This window comes from Quercus lobata, chromosome 5 (assembly GCF_001633185.2).
Source record: "Quercus lobata isolate SW786 chromosome 5, ValleyOak3.0 Primary Assembly, whole genome shotgun sequence".
Lineage (NCBI taxonomy): Eukaryota > Viridiplantae > Streptophyta > Magnoliopsida > Fagales > Fagaceae > Quercus > Quercus lobata.
The window spans coordinates 44,737,756-44,760,140 of NC_044908.1; the positions used below are offsets into that span (position 1 = coordinate 44,737,756).

At 33.2% G+C, this 22,385-nt stretch overlaps 1 protein-coding gene across 1 annotated transcript; it reads right to left on the reverse strand.

Annotated features, from left to right (window-relative positions):
• Positions 1-9,915: 9,915 nt before the first annotated feature.
• On the reverse strand, positions 9,916-20,673 carry LOC115991726 (GDSL esterase/lipase At5g45920). The gene is made up of 5 exons (XM_031115596.1): positions 20,439-20,673; positions 20,102-20,323; positions 11,881-11,948; positions 11,515-11,679; positions 9,916-10,351 (listed from the first exon to the last, which is right to left on the reverse strand). The coding sequence occupies exons 1-5, from the start codon at positions 20,535-20,537 to the stop codon at positions 10,192-10,194; spliced, it is 714 nt and encodes a 237-aa protein (XP_030971456.1). The 5' UTR covers positions 20,538-20,673; the 3' UTR covers positions 9,916-10,191.
• Between the last annotated feature and the right edge of the window lie 1,712 nt (positions 20,674-22,385).

Below are 22,385 nucleotides of genomic sequence, written 5' to 3' on the forward strand. Positions count from 1 at the left end.
GACTACACTATTAGCCCAATTTCAAACGGTCATAACTCATTCATTTTTAATCTAAATTAGGAAAAATTTGTGTTCAAATTGAAACTCGGGATGTCTACTTTTCAATGAAATAAATTTCACCAAAGGTTTCTTTGTGGTTAAAAATTTATGATAAAAAAAGTGAGCAAATATCATTTTTCAGTATTGTTTTCAAAGTAATTTAAGCACTTTTGAATTGTGATTACCTCCAAAATATTAAGAACTCTTTAATTTCCCTTGGTTGACATATTTCAAGCTCATCATTATAGCCGGGGACCAAAATTTATTAACAGGGGCACAAAATGCGATGTCTATAGGTGGAACTGGAAAAGGAAGAGCTTTTGGCTAAGTTAAATGAGACCACCTAGTTGGGTGCTACCAAAAATGAGAATACTTCTTTGTTTTACTAGTTAAGAACCTTGGAGTGTGAATCGAGTCAGGATAGGAGTGAGTTGGAGTGGATTTCAAGTTTTAAGCCTAAGGAGGTTTTTAGATCTCAAAAATCTAGTTACGACAAGACTATGAATCTATGATAGGATATAGAAAAATTGGATCTTTTGGTCCCTTCTCTCTCAAAATCTCAGGGCTAAGGCTGGTTTTTGCCCCAATCCAAAAAGGTTGAACCTCAGGTTAAGCAACCTCAAGTCTGCAAGATTAAGAAGGTCATTGTTGAGTTTGTGCCAAAGACCAATGTCCATCCTATTCCTATGAAGTAGTGTCCTCCTCGCGCTCCATATTTATGTCGATACCATGATGATGCTTTAGACAATTTGTCCTAACTGCTTCAAATTGTACTATTGTAGGCTAGAAAGAAAGCGTCTCAACCCAAGGCATATTATCTTGTGCCCTTACTCAATGAATTGATTAAGGCCTTCAGCCTTTTAACTTAATTATTTGGAGTGAATTCCTCTCGTCCTCCTCTTCATCTTTTGAGGAATAAAACCTCATCATCTACACAAGCCAAGCCTCATGTTGTGTGGGTGAAAAAGACTTCTAAGACCTAAGTCCCTCCCATCTGTCCTTTATTCAAATTCTTCCGATCTTTTTCTAGGCATTACAACTTTGACTCCTTTTGTTTGTCTTCATGGATCATCATCCATTTTAGGAGTTCAAAGCATTTGAGGTTAGGTTCAATTAGTACTGCATTATAGTCTACATTTTGTGTTTTTGTTTTGATCTTAAATGAAAAACAAAAAAAAAAATTGAAAAAGAGAAAAATACAAGAACAATGTGTGCGTTTGTGTACTGGACATTGTACCTTCAGTTGGGCACATAACAATTAATTTTTAACTGGGTAACATTCTTATCCTAGCTTTATGCCTATTGCACTAGCTTCTCAGTACTAAGTCTAGTTTGTGGCTCTCTATGAGTTCTTGGAGGGCTATTAGTCAAGTGTCATATGTGTCCTTATCATAATGTTAAACCGTGCACTAGACATGTTGTGCAACATCAGAAGCTCTAATATCAATTATTATATAGGGGGTTAGCAAAAATCAAGGAAGTCAGTTCCGTACCATACCGACCGATACGGCTGGTATATACCGTATCAGTCAGTAAATCAATATAGATAACCCCTTGTTTCGTACCGGAAATAATACCGATTGTACCGGCTGCACACTGGCCGTATTGGTGAAATCCGACTGTTTCGGCCGGTAAATAGATACTAGGCCGAAACACGAAATGCTTTCTTTCTTTTTCTTTTTCTTTTACTTTTTTTTAGGAATTTTGGCAGTTTTATAAGAGCATGATGATGCAAATCTAAGTAAGCTAAGAAAAAAGGGGTGTGGTCGGTGAAGCCAACGGCCTCTCACTGAATCTTGAGGGGTGATGGACGGTGACACAAGCAGCAATATGAACTCAGAACCGAAACTGCAAAACTGAAAGCTCAAAAGACAAAGCTAAGAAGACAAAGCTAAAATCGTTTGAAATTTAAAAGTGGAGAAGAAATTGTAAAAGAGTATATCAATAGTTTTCTTATTGAAAGATGTGAATACCAGTGACTATGAGAGAGAGAGAAACGTGTGGAGAGGAAAAAGTAAAAAATGCAGCAGTACCAATGAGTGAAAAGATAAGAAAACAGGTGATGTATTTATTGTTTCTTAATTCTTTCATTTGAAGCCTTAGTTTTTATATTGTTTAATTTTTTTCACCATTGACAAAAAAGAAAATATTTCCTCACTAACAACTTCCCTACCCAGACACGTCAGTGACGTCACCATAGCTTCATTTTGTACTTTTTTTTTTTTTTTCTTATCTACTAAGCTTAATTAGTATATTGGTAATTACAAAAAAATATACTAGTAAAAAAATTATTAAAAGGATACTAAATTTATTTATTTTAAATGTTATGAATATATATATATATATATATATTATTTTGCAGTAAACTCGAAACAGTACACCAATATTGACCGATATCCGAAATATATCGTATTGCTGGCCAAACCGGTACAGCCTCTAGTACGGTATTGACTCCCTTGGCAAAAATGCATTAACACAAACAAGAAAATAAAATATCCATAAGAGACAACAATATTTAAAGTGATTCGGCTAACTCCATGCTTGCATCCATAGGCAACGCCAACCAAAATATTCACTATTAATGATATGGATTACAACAATATTAATCAACACTCACAGCTCACACAAGCAACACTCACAAACCTCACCAACATAAACCTATAAACCCAAAGCCCTAATACATATAGAATAACTATCTTGCACTCATAAAACAAACAAACTCTCAACACACAACCACAAGTAATATTTCAACCCTAAAAAATCAACCAACTTACTCTTCGAAGAAAATCACTCATGTTCTTCTAGGAGTCTTTCAACTCTCCCCACATGGAAGGAATCTTAGGCAAAAGTCACCAAACCCTTTGCAACAATACCTATTTGTAAAGTTTCAAATATATTCCTTGGTGGAAAAGGAATACACATTACTTCTTCAATAAGTATTACTTTTCCTTTTATGTCAAGGAGAACCTTTATCACCAAGTAAATTCCTTTTTTTTTATACCAAGGAAAAACATTTCCTTCTGTGTCAAGGAAACCAAACCAAAACTAATTAGACAATTGAGGCAATATTCAACAAGACACTTGAAAGAGACTGACATAAATGATTGTCCCACAACTAAGTGTATCTTCTTAATTGCCCTTATGCTTATAGAAAAATCTAATTCTCAAAAACTACGTGTTACATAGTTTGTGTTTGTGTTTGTGTTTGTTTTACCAAAAAAAAAAAATAGTTTGTGTTTGTTCAAAACCCAGGCATGCGTTTCTCAAACAAAAAAAAAAATCCCCAGGCATGCATTGGCATCTTTATCCACTTTTTCTTGCCATTTTTCTTTTTTAGTTGCGTGCCCTCTTGTTGAGCCCAAAATAGTGGGCTATATCCTTTTGACTTGTGTTCGTGCGCTGCTTCAATCTTTGTAATTATTAAGTTGCTTTTCTACAAGGACTTTTAGAAGGGAATAAGTTTTTTGGCATAAAAATTTGGTGGGAGTGAAACTTACACAAGAGAGCCTCTCTCTCTCGGGAGAAAATACTTTTTTTGTCCCAAGATTTTGGACCATTTTTCAGTTCGGTCTTCATTTTTTTTTTTTTAACTCCTATTTTGGTTCTTAAATTGTTGAAATTGTGTTCAATGTCATCAGTACCGTCATCTCACTAGTGGAAATAACACACGTTGCACATGGGGCAAGGTTTTAAATTCCGTTGTCAAATGATATAAATTAAAGAGTTTACTATTGTGTTTTAAAAAGCATTCATAATAAAGTTAATAGATGATTTCAAAAATAAAAAAATAAAAATTATTAGATTGATTATTAAAAAAATAATAAATAAACTTATTGGGGTTATTTGTAAATGACGAAGCTTCTTAGAGCATCCACATCAATGGATGTAAAACCATGTAAAATAGAAAAAGACAACTTTTACACATTTTGCCTCAAAAATGCTCCATATCAGTGCTTCTAAAATTGTGTAAAAATGTGTATATCTCTACACAAGCTACAATAACCGTGTAAATATACACGGTTACTGTAGCTTGTCCATTTATTATTTTATTAATTTCTCATTCGCTCCTTTTTTTCTCTCTCTTCTCCATGCTTAACAAACTCAATAACTTCTCCTCTCCCCATCTTCTTCTTTTTCCTCAAATGCACACAAACACACCCACACACAAACACATCCACACAGACAAATCAACATAGAGATACACTTGCTAAAAAAAAAAAACACAGAGATACACAAACACCCCCACACACAAACAAACTCAAACAAACAAACAACAAAGAGACAGATCGGTGCTTGACTGGAACGATCGGAGCTCATGGGTTTTGCTTGATCGAAGCTCGTGGGTCTCGTTTGATTGGAGCTTGTGGGTATAGGTCTTGCTAGATCGGAGCTAGGGAGATACACTAACTGATAGGTGCTTATGGATCGGAGCTAAGGAGATCTCGGTCAGATCTAATCTGGTTGGATCTGATTGGTGCTTGTGGATCGGAGCTAAGGAGATCGGTGCTTGTGGATTGGAGCTAGGGAGATCGATGCTTGTGACTGAGATGGTGTGGATTAGACCGAGAGGGAGAGTTGATTCAAAAATGGGTATAGAGATGGGTAGAGAGAGAGAGCAACAAATCAGAAAAAATGGGTAGAGAGAGAGAGAGCGCACGTATGTAAAGGGGTTAGTTAAGGGAAATAATAAAAAAAAAAATTTGAGAAAATTGATTATTTAAATAAAAGAGGTGATAGAATAGATGAACTTATGGGGGTGTTTTGTAAAAATGAATGTGTAAAATAGAAAAAGTAGGTTTTTAGTGTAAAAATGGATGTGTAAAATACACTAACTGATGTGGTTGCTCTTAGAAGCTTCTTTATAACTTAAATTTCACTGCAACAATCAGGTGACAAGTACCCACGTGATTGGTTTAAAGTCTCATATTTCCTATTCATTCTTTTTTATTTCCAAGTCTCATCAATCTAATATTTTCCTCTTTTGAAGTTTCAAGCAAAAATTTTGATGAAAATTTTCCTTTAAAGGGTGTGTTTGTTTGAAGGTGAAATAGAGTGGATAGAAAACTTTTGAGAGAAAATAGGTTTGTGTGTTATTTGATTGGGAGAAAAGGAAAGAAAACTTTTAGGTGGAGCCCAGGCATTTTTTCACCCAAACCTACACAAAACTTTTCTCTTCAAAATGGAGAGAAAAGAGGGATGAAAATGCCCATTGTGTGTAAAATACAAATCTGCCCCAACCTTTTTTGCTCTCACCTACCTCCACTTAACCAAAAATTATATGTTGTACCTGGCATATATGCTGAGTCTCTCACACATAGGCGGGCCCCACACTCTGCATATATGCTAGGTACACCATATACCAGCTCCCACCTAACCCAATAACTCTTATCAATCTTCATTCTTCTACCTCCTTATTCCAAATTCTTCACAGATTTTGTTGAATAGTACTTGAGTTGATTATATATATATATATATATATATATATTAGATTATATTATATTATAAATAATAACAAAGAAAAAAATATAAATTTATGCGTATGATGTATTAATTTTTATATTATTTAATGAGTATAAATAAATCTATTTCTTACTGTAAAGTTGTGATTTACAACTATGTATTTAGTTGGCTTTTATTCTGTGCCAAATTTAATTGTAATTATATTCAATCTTTTGTATCCTGTATTTATTGTGGGATTTGATTGTAAGGGTTGTGTGATAGAGAGAGAGAGAGTGTGAAGACTCAAGCAATTAAAGCCAAAAGATTTCTCGCGGGTATCTCGCGACTAAGCATCTCGCGAAGTGAAGCATGTGCCTTGCACATGACTGGAATGCGAAGAGTCAATACAGATAGAGACAGCTGTGTTTCGCGAGTAGCTCGCGGGTAAGGCCTTCCCGCGAGACACCCGCAAAACATTCTGTTCTGTCAGACTGTACTATTTAATACACACTTTTTGTACCCACACTATATATACCCTCATTACCCACAAATGTTAAGGAATGCTTCTAAGAGAAAACCCTAGCCTAAAACCTTGAGAGTTAGAGATTATCATACCCATATATCTCTACACATAAGCTTGTGGATTTTCCTCAACTCCTACCTTTCCATTTCCATACCATTGAGAGGTTCATAGCCCAAACACTTAACATACCCTTTTAGAGTGTCAAGTGATCGTTTGGTGCTGCTAGGAAGTATTGGAAGAAGCCAAGGATGGCAAATGCAACATGGAACTTGTTACGGGATCTGGAGAGCTAGACAAGACACGGTTCCAAGAAGCCTTGTTAGAGTAGGAGTTTGAAGGGCTTAGGTACAGCAGGTAGATTAGGCTTGGAGGATCTCTTGCTAACCCATGTATCCCAACTGATTGTCTAGTGGATCGATTACCGCTTGGAGGGCGGCGGAAAGGTTTTTCGCCGAGGTCTTCAGTTTCCTCTTCGATAACACATCACATGTTATCTGTGTTTGCATTCTTTTTCCCTACTCTTTTACATTTCATTTTACTGCTATGATTATTTGAATACATGTTAGAGTAGTTTGTTTTTTTATCCACTCGCATTTACACTATTCTATACTTAGAATTAAGTTAGTGTAAAATCTATCGAGCTGTAACTTTTATTTGGGGGTCTAAACAGCTCTTGTGTTTTTAACACATTTTCGAGCTTTCAATTACCTATTATGTAACAAGGGCATAAGAGTCAATTTATATAAACTACATTTTCTATCTTCCTACTTTTTTTTCAACCAAACAAAAGAGTTTTCCACCTTTTCACTTTTCCACCCCTCCAACCAAGCACACACAAGGGAAAACTAAATTTTTTCTATCCTCCCACTTTTCCACTCCTCCAACCAAAGGAACCCTAAAAGAAGAAATTTAGAATAACGACTATCATCAACAGCCAAAACGTGAGTTTTTCATACTAAAAAACATCAAATTTGGTAATCGTCTCGGACTTCCTCACAATCTCATCGTGCCTCTGTTAATCTTTGTTCTCATCCTTTTCTATTTCTTTTCTTTTTTTCTTTTTTTCTTTTTTTTTTTCAACAAATCATCTTGGTCTAGAACTCCTACCTTGCCTAAAACCCCAATTCTTTTGTTGGAAAGCATGTTTAGGCCGGTACAAGACAGTATTTGGAACGATATGGAAAGGGGGTTTTTTGCACTAGTTGAAGCATCAGAATGGAACACTTTAGAAATTCTAGGAATAAAATTCAAAACCTTGACATAGAGTGCACTGTTGGCATACTAAATACTAACATGGTCATTAAAATAATTTTAAGAATTTTAAAAAATAAATAAGCCACATCAAAAATTTAAACAAAAAATAAATTAAATTACAATCATACAATCTAATTAAAAAAAAATTTAATTTTTTTTCACTATTTTTTTGGAAGAACAGACTAACATTCTCTTCATGTTCTTCCCCAATTTGGTTACCCCCCCCCCCCCCCCCAACAAAAAAAAAAAAAAAAACTAACAAACAAACCCAACAACCAAACCGATCTCCAGTAAACCCATAAACCTAACAATTTTCTTGGGAAACAAACACATAAAAACCCCACCATAAAATTCAGCTAAAAAAAATTATCAAATCCCAAAGCCCCAAAGTACCAAATCAATCCAAAAAATATAACCAACCGATACAAAAAATCTCAAACACTTAAACCTAGGAAAACCAAGCCAATTTGTTTTACAACAACAACAATCAAACCTGGATCCCAAAATCACCACCACACACACACACACACACACACACACACACACTCTCTCTCTCTCTCTCTCTCTCTCTCTCTCTCTCTCTCTCTCTCTCTCTCTCTCTCTCTCTCTCTCTCTCTCTCTCCAAGATCAAACAATCAATCCTAGATCCCAAAACCAATCCATCCCCCACCAATCAAACTCATATCCCAAAACCACAACTCAAGCTTAGAGAGAAAAAGAAATGAGAGAAAGCCACTATCAATGGTGGCGGTGGCGAGCGAGTAGTGATCTTGAATTGAGGTGAGTTGGGTTTTCGGCCATGGGTTTAGAGTTAGGTTTTGAATCCCCTTCCAAATTGGCTATGGAAACGGTATATTTTGGTGTAAGTGTGTGTCGGTGCACCGTTTCGTGGTTACACACCAGATAATAATAAATAAATAAATACTCATAAAATAAATGTATATTAAATAACTCATAATCTCATTAATCAATAAAAAAAATCATAACATAAAATAATTATGAAAAGAAAAACTAATGAAAAATCATAGTGGTCTTCAAATTATTTTTATTTAAGTTTTTTCCTAGTCTAGTATTTATCGTCTTTTTAATATTTCTTCTACAAGACCTTCTCCATCTATTCCCTCTATCTATATGTCATTGTATTCATGTCCCACTGCTACTGCCATTAGTTGCGAGAAGTGGAGCCATTGCCGTTGGTGGTGGTGGCATGATCTATAGGCTCAGTGTCTCTAGTCACGGTGCTGTGAGAGAGAGAGAACTTAAGCCCATTTGGAGACTTGATTGTAAGTGGGTTGGGAACCTTGGGGTTTTGATTCGGGTTATTGGGATTTCAAATGGTTTTTTATTTAATATAGTAATAGGTTGATTTTTATGTCTACCGCAATTAAAGATTGGTAAATTTGATTTTTGTGATGTTGTGTTTGCTTGCCAAGAAAGTTCAAGAAAAGTTGAGAAAGTTACTACAAAGTTTTTTCTCTACCTTTAAAACTGAAAAAATAAAAAATAAAATAAAATAAATTTTTTTTTAAATTTCTTCATTTAATTTAAAATTGAGAAAATATTTTTTTTTTGTTTTAATTTTTTTAATTCAAAAGCTGACATGGAATTTTTTTAAATGCCAAATAAATTTTTTAATATTATTTTAATAGCCACTTTGGCATTTAATATATCAGTTGTGTACTCCGTGTGCTATATAGGTTATTTTCATTAGTAAGATAATGGTAGGGATAACATTAAAAACGATTTCAAAAATTCAAAGACCAAAATAGGAGTTCAAAAAAGTGGAGACAAAACTAGAAATTGGCCCAAAATATAGGGGCCGAAAAGGTATTTTTGCCCTCTTATTGTTCACCAAGTGGGGGTAGTGTTTTCTTCTCTCTTTGTTAACAATTTCTTCAGATACCTTATCGTCAATCTCGTCGCTTTGGTGGCACCTAAAATTGAATAGTCTACTTGGGCTACAAGCTCCAAATTTGTGGTGGAACGCGTAGCCCACAAGAGTTACAAGGGGCTTCTGGGATCCGAAAATCATTTACGTGAGTTAGTTAAAAACAGTCCGAACACTTTTATACAAATAAATAAATAAAAACCAGTTATAAATATATATATATATATATATATGTAAATCTAGTCGTTGTTCTCATTCATGCTAATAACTAAGATTAGAAGGTTGTTTATATCTCATGGAATGGATTTGTGTTTTAATTTTCTATTATCAGAACCAAAAAAAGAAAAATTGATGCAAAATAACACAATAATATTAACAATAATTATTTCATTAAACATATCAAATAAATTCTTAATTATGCTTAACAATGTGTTTTTTTTTTTTTCTTCTTAATGACGTGAAGACATTCGGATCAAATTCCTTAGATATTAATGACATCACATACTACAAAATAAGAATTACACAAGTATTTGTGTATTTTTTTTTTTTTTTTTTGACTTCTATAAATTATATTGAAGCTAAAAATATATATTATAATTAAGCAAACTATTACCAGCTCATCCCGCTGTTCATCACCTATTTAATTGTTCATGTCCGTTTGAATGCATAAACCAAAAAATAAATGGTAACAATTTTGTAAATTTCCTCAAGTAAAAAGACACGTATATCTTTCCAATGATAGGAAGTAAAAATTAAAAACTTCTAAATTAAATAAAATAATAACAAGTAACACTTCTATAAGATCATTTAAGACGTCTCATCTAGAATTTCAGCATGTTTGACTTTTAACATTGGACATGAAAGCCATTTTAACACAAAAAGAAGCAGTGCTTTCCACCAAAAGAGAGGCAATTAGATCAAGCAGATAATTTAGACCCATAATTTAAGAGCTCCTTGGGTACCAACTTAGTTGATAATTACTATAACCATAATTTAGCACCCAAAAAAAAAAAAAAACCATACAAGACCCGACCGACACATACTAATGTTATTTGTTGAAAGACTTAAGGGGGTCATCAATATCAATCTCAGTAAACAGTGGAAGATCAACTGGCAAATTTTCCGGACTCAAGCCTTCATCCCTCAGCTTCACGACCAGTTCCTCAAACACAAGCCTGTTGCCACTTGGAGTAAGGTGCAAACCATCTCTGCATTTTCAGATCATGAAAAATCATCACCGGGCATTATAACATAACCCTTAAAAACACGCTATTACCCGCATAATGTAATACAGAATCCGGACACTCCTTGTAAACCACTCAACTAATGGCAATCAAAAGGATCCATTTAGGCAAATGGCCCATGGTACCAAATTCTCAAAATCTAATAACTTCATTAAATATAAAGGTCGTTCGAAAAATTTTTAAGAAACCATACCACCAAAAGAATAACTACGATATGTATAAAGTCATACCAACAGCTAGCTGCATTGAGAATTGACAAGTTCACCTATGCAAACTGATTTTTAATTCAATACCATACAATCTCTTGAAAAAGGAAATGCCAAGGTATAATATTAGGCTGAAATATACTTTCATCTATAAAACTTGATCCAAACTTGGATTTCGTCCTTCAAACTGATCCAGTTGTTCAGTCCATGAAAAATTTTTAATGTATCAATTTCCATCCTTGCATCCATCTACCATTAAAGATATATTTGGAAGAGATGGAGATGTAGGGAGAGGAGAGGAGAGAAGAGTACGGAGATAGGTGGCTGGAAAATACTAAAATTTTGGTATATCCTAGTCTTAAGGTACAGGAATTTTATACATTTTTTATTTTTTATTTTTATAATTCAATAATCTAGGGATAAGAGATTTAAAACCTGAATGCCTCCATTGAAATCACTAGAGGTGCCAACCAATTGAACTACAAGACTCTTGGCTAAAGTAATTGTATACATAGACAAAATATTGACATGAAACATTAAAACTTGTGTGTGAAATAAATTCAACAACAAATACACAAAAGGAGAAAGTTGATTCCTTTTAAATTTTTATGAAAATTAATTGCCAAGTTTTTTTAATTTGGATATGAAAATTATATATTGATAGGAGAGGAGGGATTCAAATCCTGGATCTTATAAAAGAGAATAGGAAATGTCACTAAGCTACAAGGCTCTTGGTGAAAAGTATATTATACCTTTAATTTTTAGCATACACAAAAGTTAACTCCATACCAACTTGAAGTTACAAGAACCATCAGATAATCATGTGAAGTTAATCCACATACTTAGTCCAAGAGTCACCATCTACCATGTGAAGCTCGTGCAAACATGCTAACCATGCATATAAAAAATACCGTGCAGTACCTCAAATAAGCATTTTCCCAGTCAGGGAACTGTTGCATTTTTGTCCAGAGGTCCAACACTGGGATCCCACATTCTTCAGCAACAGCAACACATGCCTTTGCATATGCACCAGCAGCTTCATTTGTCCTCTCAGGCTGAGTTACTGGATTTTCAGAATAAGGATTTCTGCATCAAAAGGATTTTGTCAAAACTGAACTAATTTTTATTCTCAATTTAAGTTCACATAAAAAAAAAGTTAAGATTGTTGTCTCAATGACCAAAGATTGTACATAACCATAAAGAACCAAAGGACATTAAGATAAACAAAAATTCAAAGATAACATAAATTTTATGACGAAATTTAAGATCTTGTATGGTAGAATATACCTGAGGCGTCCATTTTCATCAATTGGGGGAGGTGTTATGAGAAGAATTTGAGTCTTTGGCCATTGTTTCTGAGCCCAAAATATGTAAAGAGAAAAAATGTAAAGTAATAGAAAGCCTAAAATGGAAAGCAAACATTTAGGTTAGCAGAAATTAGAATATAAGAGTAACTTAGCAAGATCCATGTAGCAAATAACTTCTGTTCTATTTTTTTATTATTAATTTTCTTCTTTGAAAATAAGTTTTGTGCATTGATTTTTTTAGTATAGGGTCTATTTTCCATGTATATCTCTGCCCTTGATTGAGCTAAAATCAAGAACCATTTTTACTTCCTTGATTTTAGCCCTAATCAAGGATATTTGTCTCAGTAAGATGTCATCCATAAAGACCTATATATTCAGGCCTGCTCAATGTCAATTGCATGTACGTTAATACAGAATATCCAGTTTATACCACACAGTTCTGCTACTCTTCTTTTTTCTTTGTTTCTGTTCTTGTCTTCAACAGATTTAACTATAAAATCTTCAATGTAAATGTAGCCATGCAGAGGCATGTTTCCAAAGAATACGATTAGAAAGTTCAACTACATGTCCTTGTTTCACTAAAGCAATGCTGGAGTTTTTTATAAATTGAAGCAGATATGAACAAAGGGTTTGAAAAACTAATGTAAACAATGGGCAGGGAGAGGCTCCTATTACTTGCTAAGGTCTATAAATTTTTATGCCTATGGTTGCTATGTTGATCGTAGTTGTCATCTACAGAACACAAACAAATGTAATTTTCAACCACGTATAAGAAAGGAAGCCACTTTCCTCTGCAACTTGGTGCTAACCTAACTAGTAATTGCCAAGATACTAATAGATAGATCCCTTGTGTAAGTAAATCATGCATATCACACTGATATCCTTGATTAACTAAAATTAAAACATAATTGTCCTTGATTTAGACCACTCAAGAGATTATCCAAAGTCAACTCCAGTTGCTATATATACCCTACTTAGGATTCACTGTAAAACAACAATTTAGTAAAGCTATAGCCACTAAAGGCTTCCATTGTGGACATAGGCTGTCACGCTGAACCACAAACATAAAATTCTCCTTATTTCCGCTCTCTCCTCTCTCTAAATCTTTTGTCTTCATGGTTTCTTTTTTTTTTTTTTTTTTGGAAACGTTTTCATGGTTTCATTATAACGCCTTGATTGTGTATATAAATGTGTAGCAAATAATAGCATTGACCTTTTGAACTCTACTTGATCCTACAGTGCAAAAAAGATAGGAAAAAAAGGTAAAAACATTTGAAATTGGACAGGGAAGAAAGAATGTAAAATATCTTCTTTTTATTAATTATTTTTTCTACATAACCCACTCGAACTTGTAAAGTCAGTTTGTCCAAGTCCACATGGGACTCAAGTGCTCCTCACTAATCAACACAGTAAAATTTGCAGGACACTTAGGCTCCGTTTGAGAGTTCATAAGGGAATGGAATGGAATGGAATTGAATAATCATAAGGGAATGGAAAGGAATAGAATGGAATGAAATGTATTTAAGTAAGGGAAAGGAATGGAAAAGAATGGAATGGAATGGAATTAAGTAACCTTGATTGGATGTTTTAAAATAAAAGAATGGAAAGGAATGGAATGTAAGTAATCTTACTTGGGAGTTACATGGAGGGAATGGAATGGAATCATTTTATGACAATATTACTATTAGACCCCTATTTTAAAATAAAGAATTGAATATATAGGGGTAATTTGGGAGTTTTAATAAAAAAATCATTAAATTTAATTCCATTCCCTCCCATTCCTCCCAATTTCGGGGGAAATGAAAATTTAAGGTTTTAAGGGAATAGAGAGGAATGAGTGTTCCCTCCTACCCATTCCATTCCCTCCTACTTAGACTCCCAAACAAGGGAATGAACTTTCCATTCCCTCCATTAAAACTCCCAAACAAGGGAATGGAAGAATATTCTAAAATGATTATTTTCATTTCATTCCATTCCCTACTCCGAAACGAGGGTCGCTGCAAAAATAACTAACGCTTCAAATACATTTGATTGGAACTTAACCTAGCACAAGTAAGCATTAATTTTCCAAAAGAAACAAGAAATTGTTCATTGAATGAGCCTTCAAATGTACACAATGAAGTGTACTTTTAACCAGAAGAAACTTGCACAAAGGCTTTCAACCATCAAACAGACCCCCCTTTATGTTTGGACATAACAGAACCAATAAGAAAGGGTGCAATAAAACACTTATTTGTAAAAATGATTTCATCACCTCCTTGGTTTTGTTGGTGAATAGATAGAGCCCAAATAGATGGAATATTCAGCCACAAAACCCCTAGGGGCCCTGGGAGAAAAGGGGGTGGGAGAGGGAAGGATCTCCTATAATCCTATGTTTGGATTGAGGGATAGACGAGGGGAGTAGAAAGAAGGGGACAGAGAGGGTCTAATGAACCTTGTTTTGATGTTCTTTAAAAGGAGGGGGAAGGGTTTGAGGGTATTTGCAAAAGTATCTTACCCTCCAAACCCCTCTATCATTTTTTTATAGGTTGATAGTCGGGGTGGGGGGAGGTGGGGTTAGAACCATGAACATGAACCATCACAAAGGATGTCTTTATCTTCGCGTATCGCTTGAACCAGCCAATCCTCATTTTTAATTCCCCCAAATTGGGGGGATTTGGATGGGGAGGATAGGGGTTCAATAATTAAAAAAAAAATTATCAATTTCCTTGATGTAAATTTATACCTATTTCTTTAAAATTAACAAAAGAGAGTTAAAATTGTCAATTTTTATGTATATTCCCCTCCCCTCTTCTCCCCTACTTAATTTTTAAAACATCCAAACAAAAGGTAGGGATATTTATCCTCTTCCCCCCCCCCCCCCCCACACAGAATTTTTAAAACATCGAAACAAGGATGTTACTGCCATTTGGACAAAAGCTCAACTGCATTATCTAGCTTTTCTTGGTAAATTTATGCAAAATGGAACTTACAAGATGTTAGAATTATGGTTAAATCATTAAATTCACCATTTCCTAACAACTTAAACTTTTGGGTTAATTGCTAATTTAACATGGTATCAAAGCAAGAGATCCTGAGTTTGATCCTTGGCTTTATTCTACCTCTCATTTAAAATGTTAAAAATCTCATGTGTTGGGCCACACTTATTAAGAGAAAGTTTAGGCCCACACACGAGGAAGGGTGTTAAAATTATAATTAAAAGATTAAATTCACCATTTCCGAAACAACTTAAAACTTTTGGGACAATCAATAATTTAACATGAGAAAAATTTTCGACTTCCTTGAGGGTGAAGCTATCCTAGCTCCTATGCATATCATAAATAGATTTCCCACTAAACCTTAGAAAACTCCTAGTTTTGTTGGTAAGAAAGCTAGCATTGTGTAAAACGGAAAAATGTATTATGGTGATATGCCCCCATCAATCTAGACAAGAGAGTTATATGATACAGCAAATAAAGTTATATTAGAAAGCAAGGTTTGTGGAATTCTTGGAAGACCGTCCTGACATTAGAGTCATTAATGATTTTCACAAAGAAGTTATGAAATAAGAAATAGATATATGGCCAATGGTAGTAGAACTCATAGATCCAACACCAATAAAAAGTTTTCAAACTTCCAAATATTTTATAATTGTGAAAACTATGAGAAAATGAAAGCTCATCAACATTTACAAGACCTAGCAACATATTCCCAATCCATAAAAGATGTTGCTTCAAATCAATGCATTAGTGCTATGAATGAAGGAGTTTGAATCTATATGAAAAAGGGTGTTTGGAGGCTAGTTAGAAGACATTAAAAAATGTAAATGGATAGATGCAAAAATAGATTAGAGAGACAGAGACACTGACTGAGAAGCAATAAAAGAAGTGGAGCTATTCAAAGCTAGATTGACGGCCAAGGGTTAAATCATCATTATTGAATTGATTATAAAGTAAATTTCCCCCAATTGTAAGAATCCAATATTTAAATGCTATTATATCCATGTCTGTATTATTTGAATTGAACTAAATCAAATAAATGTGAAGACATCATTCTTAAACAGTGATATTAAAGAAGATATGTAAATTCCCACAAAATCACATTGGTTGGCTATTTAATGGATTTTTAGATATTTGAAACATACTAGGTATGCAGTTCACATGTCACCTCAAGTAATTTATAACTATAGGGAGTTTCTAATTTTGCTTATAAAGAGCTTGTGTTGTGGCAAGACGAACAGACGGAAGGAGCCAGTTCCTTTGCTTGCTTACCAGACAAGAAGGATTTCACTTTAGACCACTAATGGACTATAGCAAACAGAGAGAAACAAACCTAAGTCACTATTTGCAAACCATAAGAAACACTAGCACTACCAGTGACTGGTTAAAAAAAAGATAGAACACTCTTTCCTCCACCAGGCAAGTAGTACAATACGGATACAACTAGATGAGGTGGCATGAGTAGGAGATCCCAAATGCTACAAATTCAATTGGGTTATTTTTCATCCGATAGAAGATAAAGTGATTAAATGATGGTGTCATTAAAATAGACCCTACTAAGCAACCTGTGGTCACCTCAAATCTGATATTTGTAATAGTTGGGAGATATTCTATGTATTTATATATATGCGGTAAAGTTATTTATTAGAATAGCAAGAAACAAGAATTTGTTGTTCAATCTACAATAGAGGCTATAAATATGCAGTAGTATACCTTAAAAATCTTTTAACAGAAGTACAAATAATGAAGTTATGTTGGGCCAAGTGAGAGATTATTAGAATTTTGTGGTACAACATAATTTTTTTTTTTTTTTTTTTAATGCCCTTGTTCTAAACAAATAATTATTCAACATTTTTATGTGAAATTTTTCATAATAATTTTGATGTATAAAATATTGGAGACTCCAACATAAGATTTTTTAATGCCTCTATTCTAAATAAGTAATCATTCAAAATTTTATATGAAATTATTAAAAATAATTTTATGGTATAAAAAATTGGAATCTTGAATCACATATGGTCTTTGAGTTAACCATATCCATCAAAACTGAAGTCTATGAATGTAGGTACATCATTAAACCATAACGAAGAGGAGCAGGTTAAACTATGAAAAATAGAAGTACCAGTATTCTATAGTCAAAGCATAACAATCTCTGTCGTCTTTATGAAATGAAATTTTGTCCTCATTAAGTGTTGGCCTCAATGACCTCATTGAAGCCAGCACAATATATATATATTTATATTACAATATTTTTATGATTTTTTGTTTCTTATATAACTACAAGACAGAATTATAAACCTCTTAATTAAAAATATTATCAAGATGCAATAATCTATAAATATGATATGTAAGGTGACTGAAACAAGGGACAAGGGTATCCAAACCCCTTCAACTACACATTCATGTAATTCATTAATTATCTTTTGTTATTTACTTAAAATAATGTGGTCTTTTCTTTTCTTTTTCTTTTTTGAATTACGATGAGGGAGTGATGCAGGATGGAAAGCGTGAAGTGGGCTAGATCTGGTTCTAGCCCACATTAAATCCTTAAATCCATTAAGGGCCGCTTTGAATCTACAAGGAAGAACACTAGAATCCAGTAGAAATAATAAAAGCCTCAGTTTTATTGAATGTAAATGTTCTAAATTCATAATACATCTTGGAGGCCTATATAGGCACCAGAAAACTTATTTTGCACACCAAAATATTCCTTAACTAATCCTAATTGATACCTAGAACTTTTGAACAGAAAACCTTTTAAAACACCTAAAATCAAGGGGAAAAAAATCCTATCACCTAAAATAATGAAAATTACATTTAAAAAATTCAAAAAAAAAAATCAACAAACAATAAAAATTGTCCCCTCTATTTTGTCCTACAGAAGGGAAGGAGGATTTGGACCCTAATGTTTCCTTTATATGGCTGGTCGTGTCCCCTCTAGAAGCTATATATACTTGCCACAGCATGGAAAGAATGCAAGAAAAAGAATGAAAGCTTAATTTAAATCTGGTCTAGTTAGAGAGAATATTTAAATTGCTTCAAAGGACCTTGAAAAAAATTATATATGAAATTCATCATATCTTCCCTAAAATTTAATACTGTATGTTTCTACAAATTTAATCCATACTTCATTCTTGTTATGTTGGTTAATATTTATTTCTCTTAAACTATTTTCTTAGAATAATTCCAACAGTATCTACAAAGCTTTCAAGAAGATAATGAGCTTTCCAAAAGTTTTTTCCCTTTTTTTTTAGCTTTAACATTGTGGCTAACAATCTTTGTCATTTAAAACCATTAATGCAGTGAAGTATAATGCATAAACTATGTTCAATTTGTATTAGGATCCTCTCAATTTGAAATAGATCAATTCTATGATTCAGATTACAGTTTACAAATCTAAAATGTAATATGTCATTTAAATTTTTAAATAATCTAACACTTTGTACACTAGCAAATCCAAAAAATAATATTTTAACCATGAAATAGATTAAAATGGAGAGAATCCTATTCCGCTCAACCTAAAAACTCAATAGACACTGAGAGGCAAGTCCTTGTATGCAACTTGGCTCCACTTTGGCTTTGTGTCTAGAGGGAGGCCATCTAGAAGAACAGGAGGGAATCATTAGCTGCTCACACATACAAAGTGGAAAAAGCTATTTGGATTCTTCTATTCCCATTTTTTAACTATATTTAGCTTCACTTTCACCAAGACTGTCCCACAAACTAGCTCGACACTCTTTTTTTTTGGGGGGGGTTAAAGAGTAGTTAGCCAAACGTGACTAGTCACTATAGCATCCACAAAAATGGATAAAAAATAAAAATAAAAAAGTTGAAAACAAATATATAATAAAGAAAAAATATTTATATAGAGTATAGAAAAAACTAAAATAAAAAACTAACCCCCTCAGAAAGCAATCAATGATCTAATGGCAGCAGTCTATTACAGCCCAGTGGCAAACAACAACAATGACATCCGGGCCTTCAGTACACCCACTTTGTTTTGGCACCATCTCTCCTTAATGGTTACATCCTGGTCCCACTCTTCCACTCCCCCATCCCCATAAAGATTTCTAGGACATCCCACGGGTAAAATTCTTAATCCACTTTCCAATCTTGGTTAATCTCTAGAATGGTACAATCATTGAGTGCAAAGCATAGTATCATACTATATACACGATTAATGCTAAGGACAACGTTTTTCACGATTATTGACTTGATCTGTTGTGTGATCAAAACATCACTCACCTATGTCCACAACTAACATCACCTTTATTATGCATCAATCACAAGAGACTAGTACTTGTGGAAAAAAATTTGTAAAAATTAGGAAAATGTTAAAGCTACTACAAATTTTATTAGAAAAAACTTAAAAATTGATGTGTGAATGAATGTGATTGGTGCCACTCGAACAAGGAAATAAGTTAAGTGTTTGAAATTTTGAATTACTTTTTGTGATTGGTGAGTTGTGAGATCTATATAACAAAATTTGTAATATTCCTAACACTACTCTAAAAAATATTTTGTCACTCAACTTATTCTATCGACATATTTTACTCGTACCTAACCACCCGTCATTTTTGTGTCACTCAAGATGCTATCTTCCCTCTGATTCCAACACTGATTAATGCAACTTACTTAAACACCCCCTAAGAAAAAACAAAAAGAAAAACACTGAATGCAACTTTTCCCCATGATGCACGAGTGTGTTTCTTGTGTATTTGACAAGCTCAACTCAATGAGGTTCCAAGTCACAAAAGGATTAAAGGACCAGGGATCAAATTATGTTTCTTCACCCGCATACTACTTAACTTAAAACCCTGTTTGTTTCAAAATAAAATATTTTCCGGAAAATGTTTTCCCATTTTTAGATTTTTGTTTGCATAAAATGTGGTCAAACTTGTAAAACATGTGCCAGTGGTCTGGCAATAATAAACGCTGTTCTAACGAACCAGTCCAGTTACTCAGGTAACCAAAGACACCTTTCCAATTATGTATTATGTCAAAGGTATTTGTGTAGTGTTTATTAAATATATGACAAAAAGTTAAAAAATTTGCTAAAATTTTTTTTTTTATAGAATAAAAATTTTGTTAAATTTTAAAAACAAAACGGAGACGAAAAAAAACAAAAAAACAAAAAACCCTTTAAAATGTTGTTTCAATTCAAAAAAATTAAATTAAATTAAATTAAAAAATATTGTGCTTGCAGGCAGAGAGAGATCTCACCTTGAGAAACGAGACAATGGAGTGGAGGTTGTGCTTGTATTCATGCAGGGGCACGTGTTGGAAGGCAGCGTATCTGTCAGGAAGGCAAGCATCGTTTGCACCAAAGAACACAGTCACAGCTAAGGGTTCTCCTCCACCTTCCACCCGAGGAAATACCTTCTCCAAAACCTGCAGTGCCCATCTCGTGTTGTACCCACCGTACCCTCTTAGCACCACATCAACCTGTTCATGTCAAATACATATATATATGCTAGGGATGTTTCAAAATCTCCATCATCAACCACAAAAAAGAGAATAATATGTATGTATATGTTAGAACCATGAAAGGAAATAGTACCGTTCGATTAAAATGGTTGGCAAGAGAAGCACCCCAGCCTCCTTCATCAAAGGAAAACTCTGTGATTGAGTCACCGAAAAGGTAAATCTTTGGCCTCATCTCTCACAAATCTCACAAATGGGTTTCCACTTCTCCAACAATATCACACTGCTGACTGCACGCACACACGCAGTCAATAAAGCTGGTCAAGTCCTTTAAATGGGCACGGATTGGGATCCAATCAGGTGCAATTCACCCCAATCTCCTCACAACTTTTTTTTACTTTTATTCAATTTTTTATATTTAATGATTAAGATTTAAAGATATTTTTTGCAACTTTAAATCCCAACCATCCATATCAATACCATCCCCTAAATATCACCTTAAGTATTATACCTAATTTCAATCCAAATGTGTACCTAACGATAACATTTGCTTTTTAGGCCTTGCCATTTTTTAATAATCTACCCTTTTATAAACAAAGTACCATTGTTATTAAGCCAACCAAAACTATGAGTCTATCACCGTGTTACTACTTCAATCAATAGGTTAAATATTATCCCAAAAAAAACCCTATGGGTTACCAATTGATCTGCATTGTCAGATAAAAAAAAAAATTTAATTACGTTTGAGAGCATGATTTTAAAAATTGAACCAGCCAGTTCAATTGAAAATCAAACATCAATCTGGTCCGTTTCTTATTAAAAACCAAAAATTAGATAAAAAGTAGGAAAAACCAAAAATCGGTGGTTGAATTATGAAATTAGGAAATGGGTATGGTTGGACCGATTCTTGAAAAGTTCTATTAGATTTCAAGACGCATAACAAAAAATAAATAAATCAAATATGAAACAAATAAAAACCATGTAAGTTTGCAAAGAGAGAGAGGTAAATATTAGAGGGTGATCTTGATATTTTTAGAGATAATTATAATATATTGCTAACCCCACTGATCTAACTTTTTCCCCTCTTAAACCCCCAAATACTTAGTACATGGGGAGGTGTTAATTCAATTACAAAATTTTTGGCAACCAAACAATAATTCATATCCTTTTTTTTTTTTTTTTTTGGCTCTTAAAAATGCGGCCATATAATGATGCAAATACAACACAAACATTGGCATAGATATAATTTAAATCTAATAAATGCTTAATTTTTTTTAATATACAACATTACCTATATAGTTTATATAACCAAACAATCATATACTATTTAAATGATAATATCTTATAGAACTATATAAGTGATAATTTTACAATAATAATTAATATATAAATTAAATAATAAATGAACTTTGATATAACTTTGCCATTATGTGTTGTGAATTATTTTTTTTAAAATTTGAAATATATTTTTAAACAAAATATTACTAGTTATAAATTTATTATATATCTTATTATTTATTTTTAAAATTAATAATTATGTATTTATGATGTCACTAGTTCAACCATCGATCCGACCCTGGTCCAACCAAAAAACCAGTAATCACTCTCTTTTTGGGTTCTTTGACCACTCTGTTTTTAAAAATTGTGTTTAAGATATCATAACATAAATAAGTAAATTAAAACAATAGGTATATACTTAAATTAAACTAGCAGTTATAATTCAAAATCAAGGTTTCACAATAATAAACTAGTCAATTGATACTTTGGGAGTCTTGAAAGTAGGTAGATAGACAGAGAAATTAAAATTTTTTTTTAAAAAATTCTTCAAGTTTTCTCTTTTTAAATTACTATATTATAATATATTAAACAGTAAAGAAATGAATAAAATGAACCTATAGATGTAATTTTACAAATCCAACTAGGTTATATAAGCCCATCCAAGTTACCCGAGTCACTACAACCCCACCAAGTTTAACTTGGTCTTATGCAAAAACGGTCAATTAAAACACCCGAACCAAACTAGGTGTTAGGTCACTCAATTTTTAGTTCAACTGGCCAGGTTGGTTTGGGTTTAATAACTATA

Excerpts from the sequence above, each read along its gene's own strand:
- LOC115991726 (XM_031115596.1), bottom strand. The coding sequence starts at position 20,537 with ATGAGGCCAAAGATTTACCTTTTCGGTGACTCAATCACAGAGTTTTCC. Across the intron at positions 20,324-20,438 it reads CCAACCATTTTAATCGAACG|GTTGATGTGGTGCTAAGAGG; the intron begins GTACTATTTCCT and ends TGACATGAACAG. Across the intron at positions 11,949-20,101 it reads CCATTGTCTCGTTTCTCAAG|AAACAATGGCCAAAGACTCA; the intron begins GTGAGATCTCTC and ends TTTTGGGCTCAG.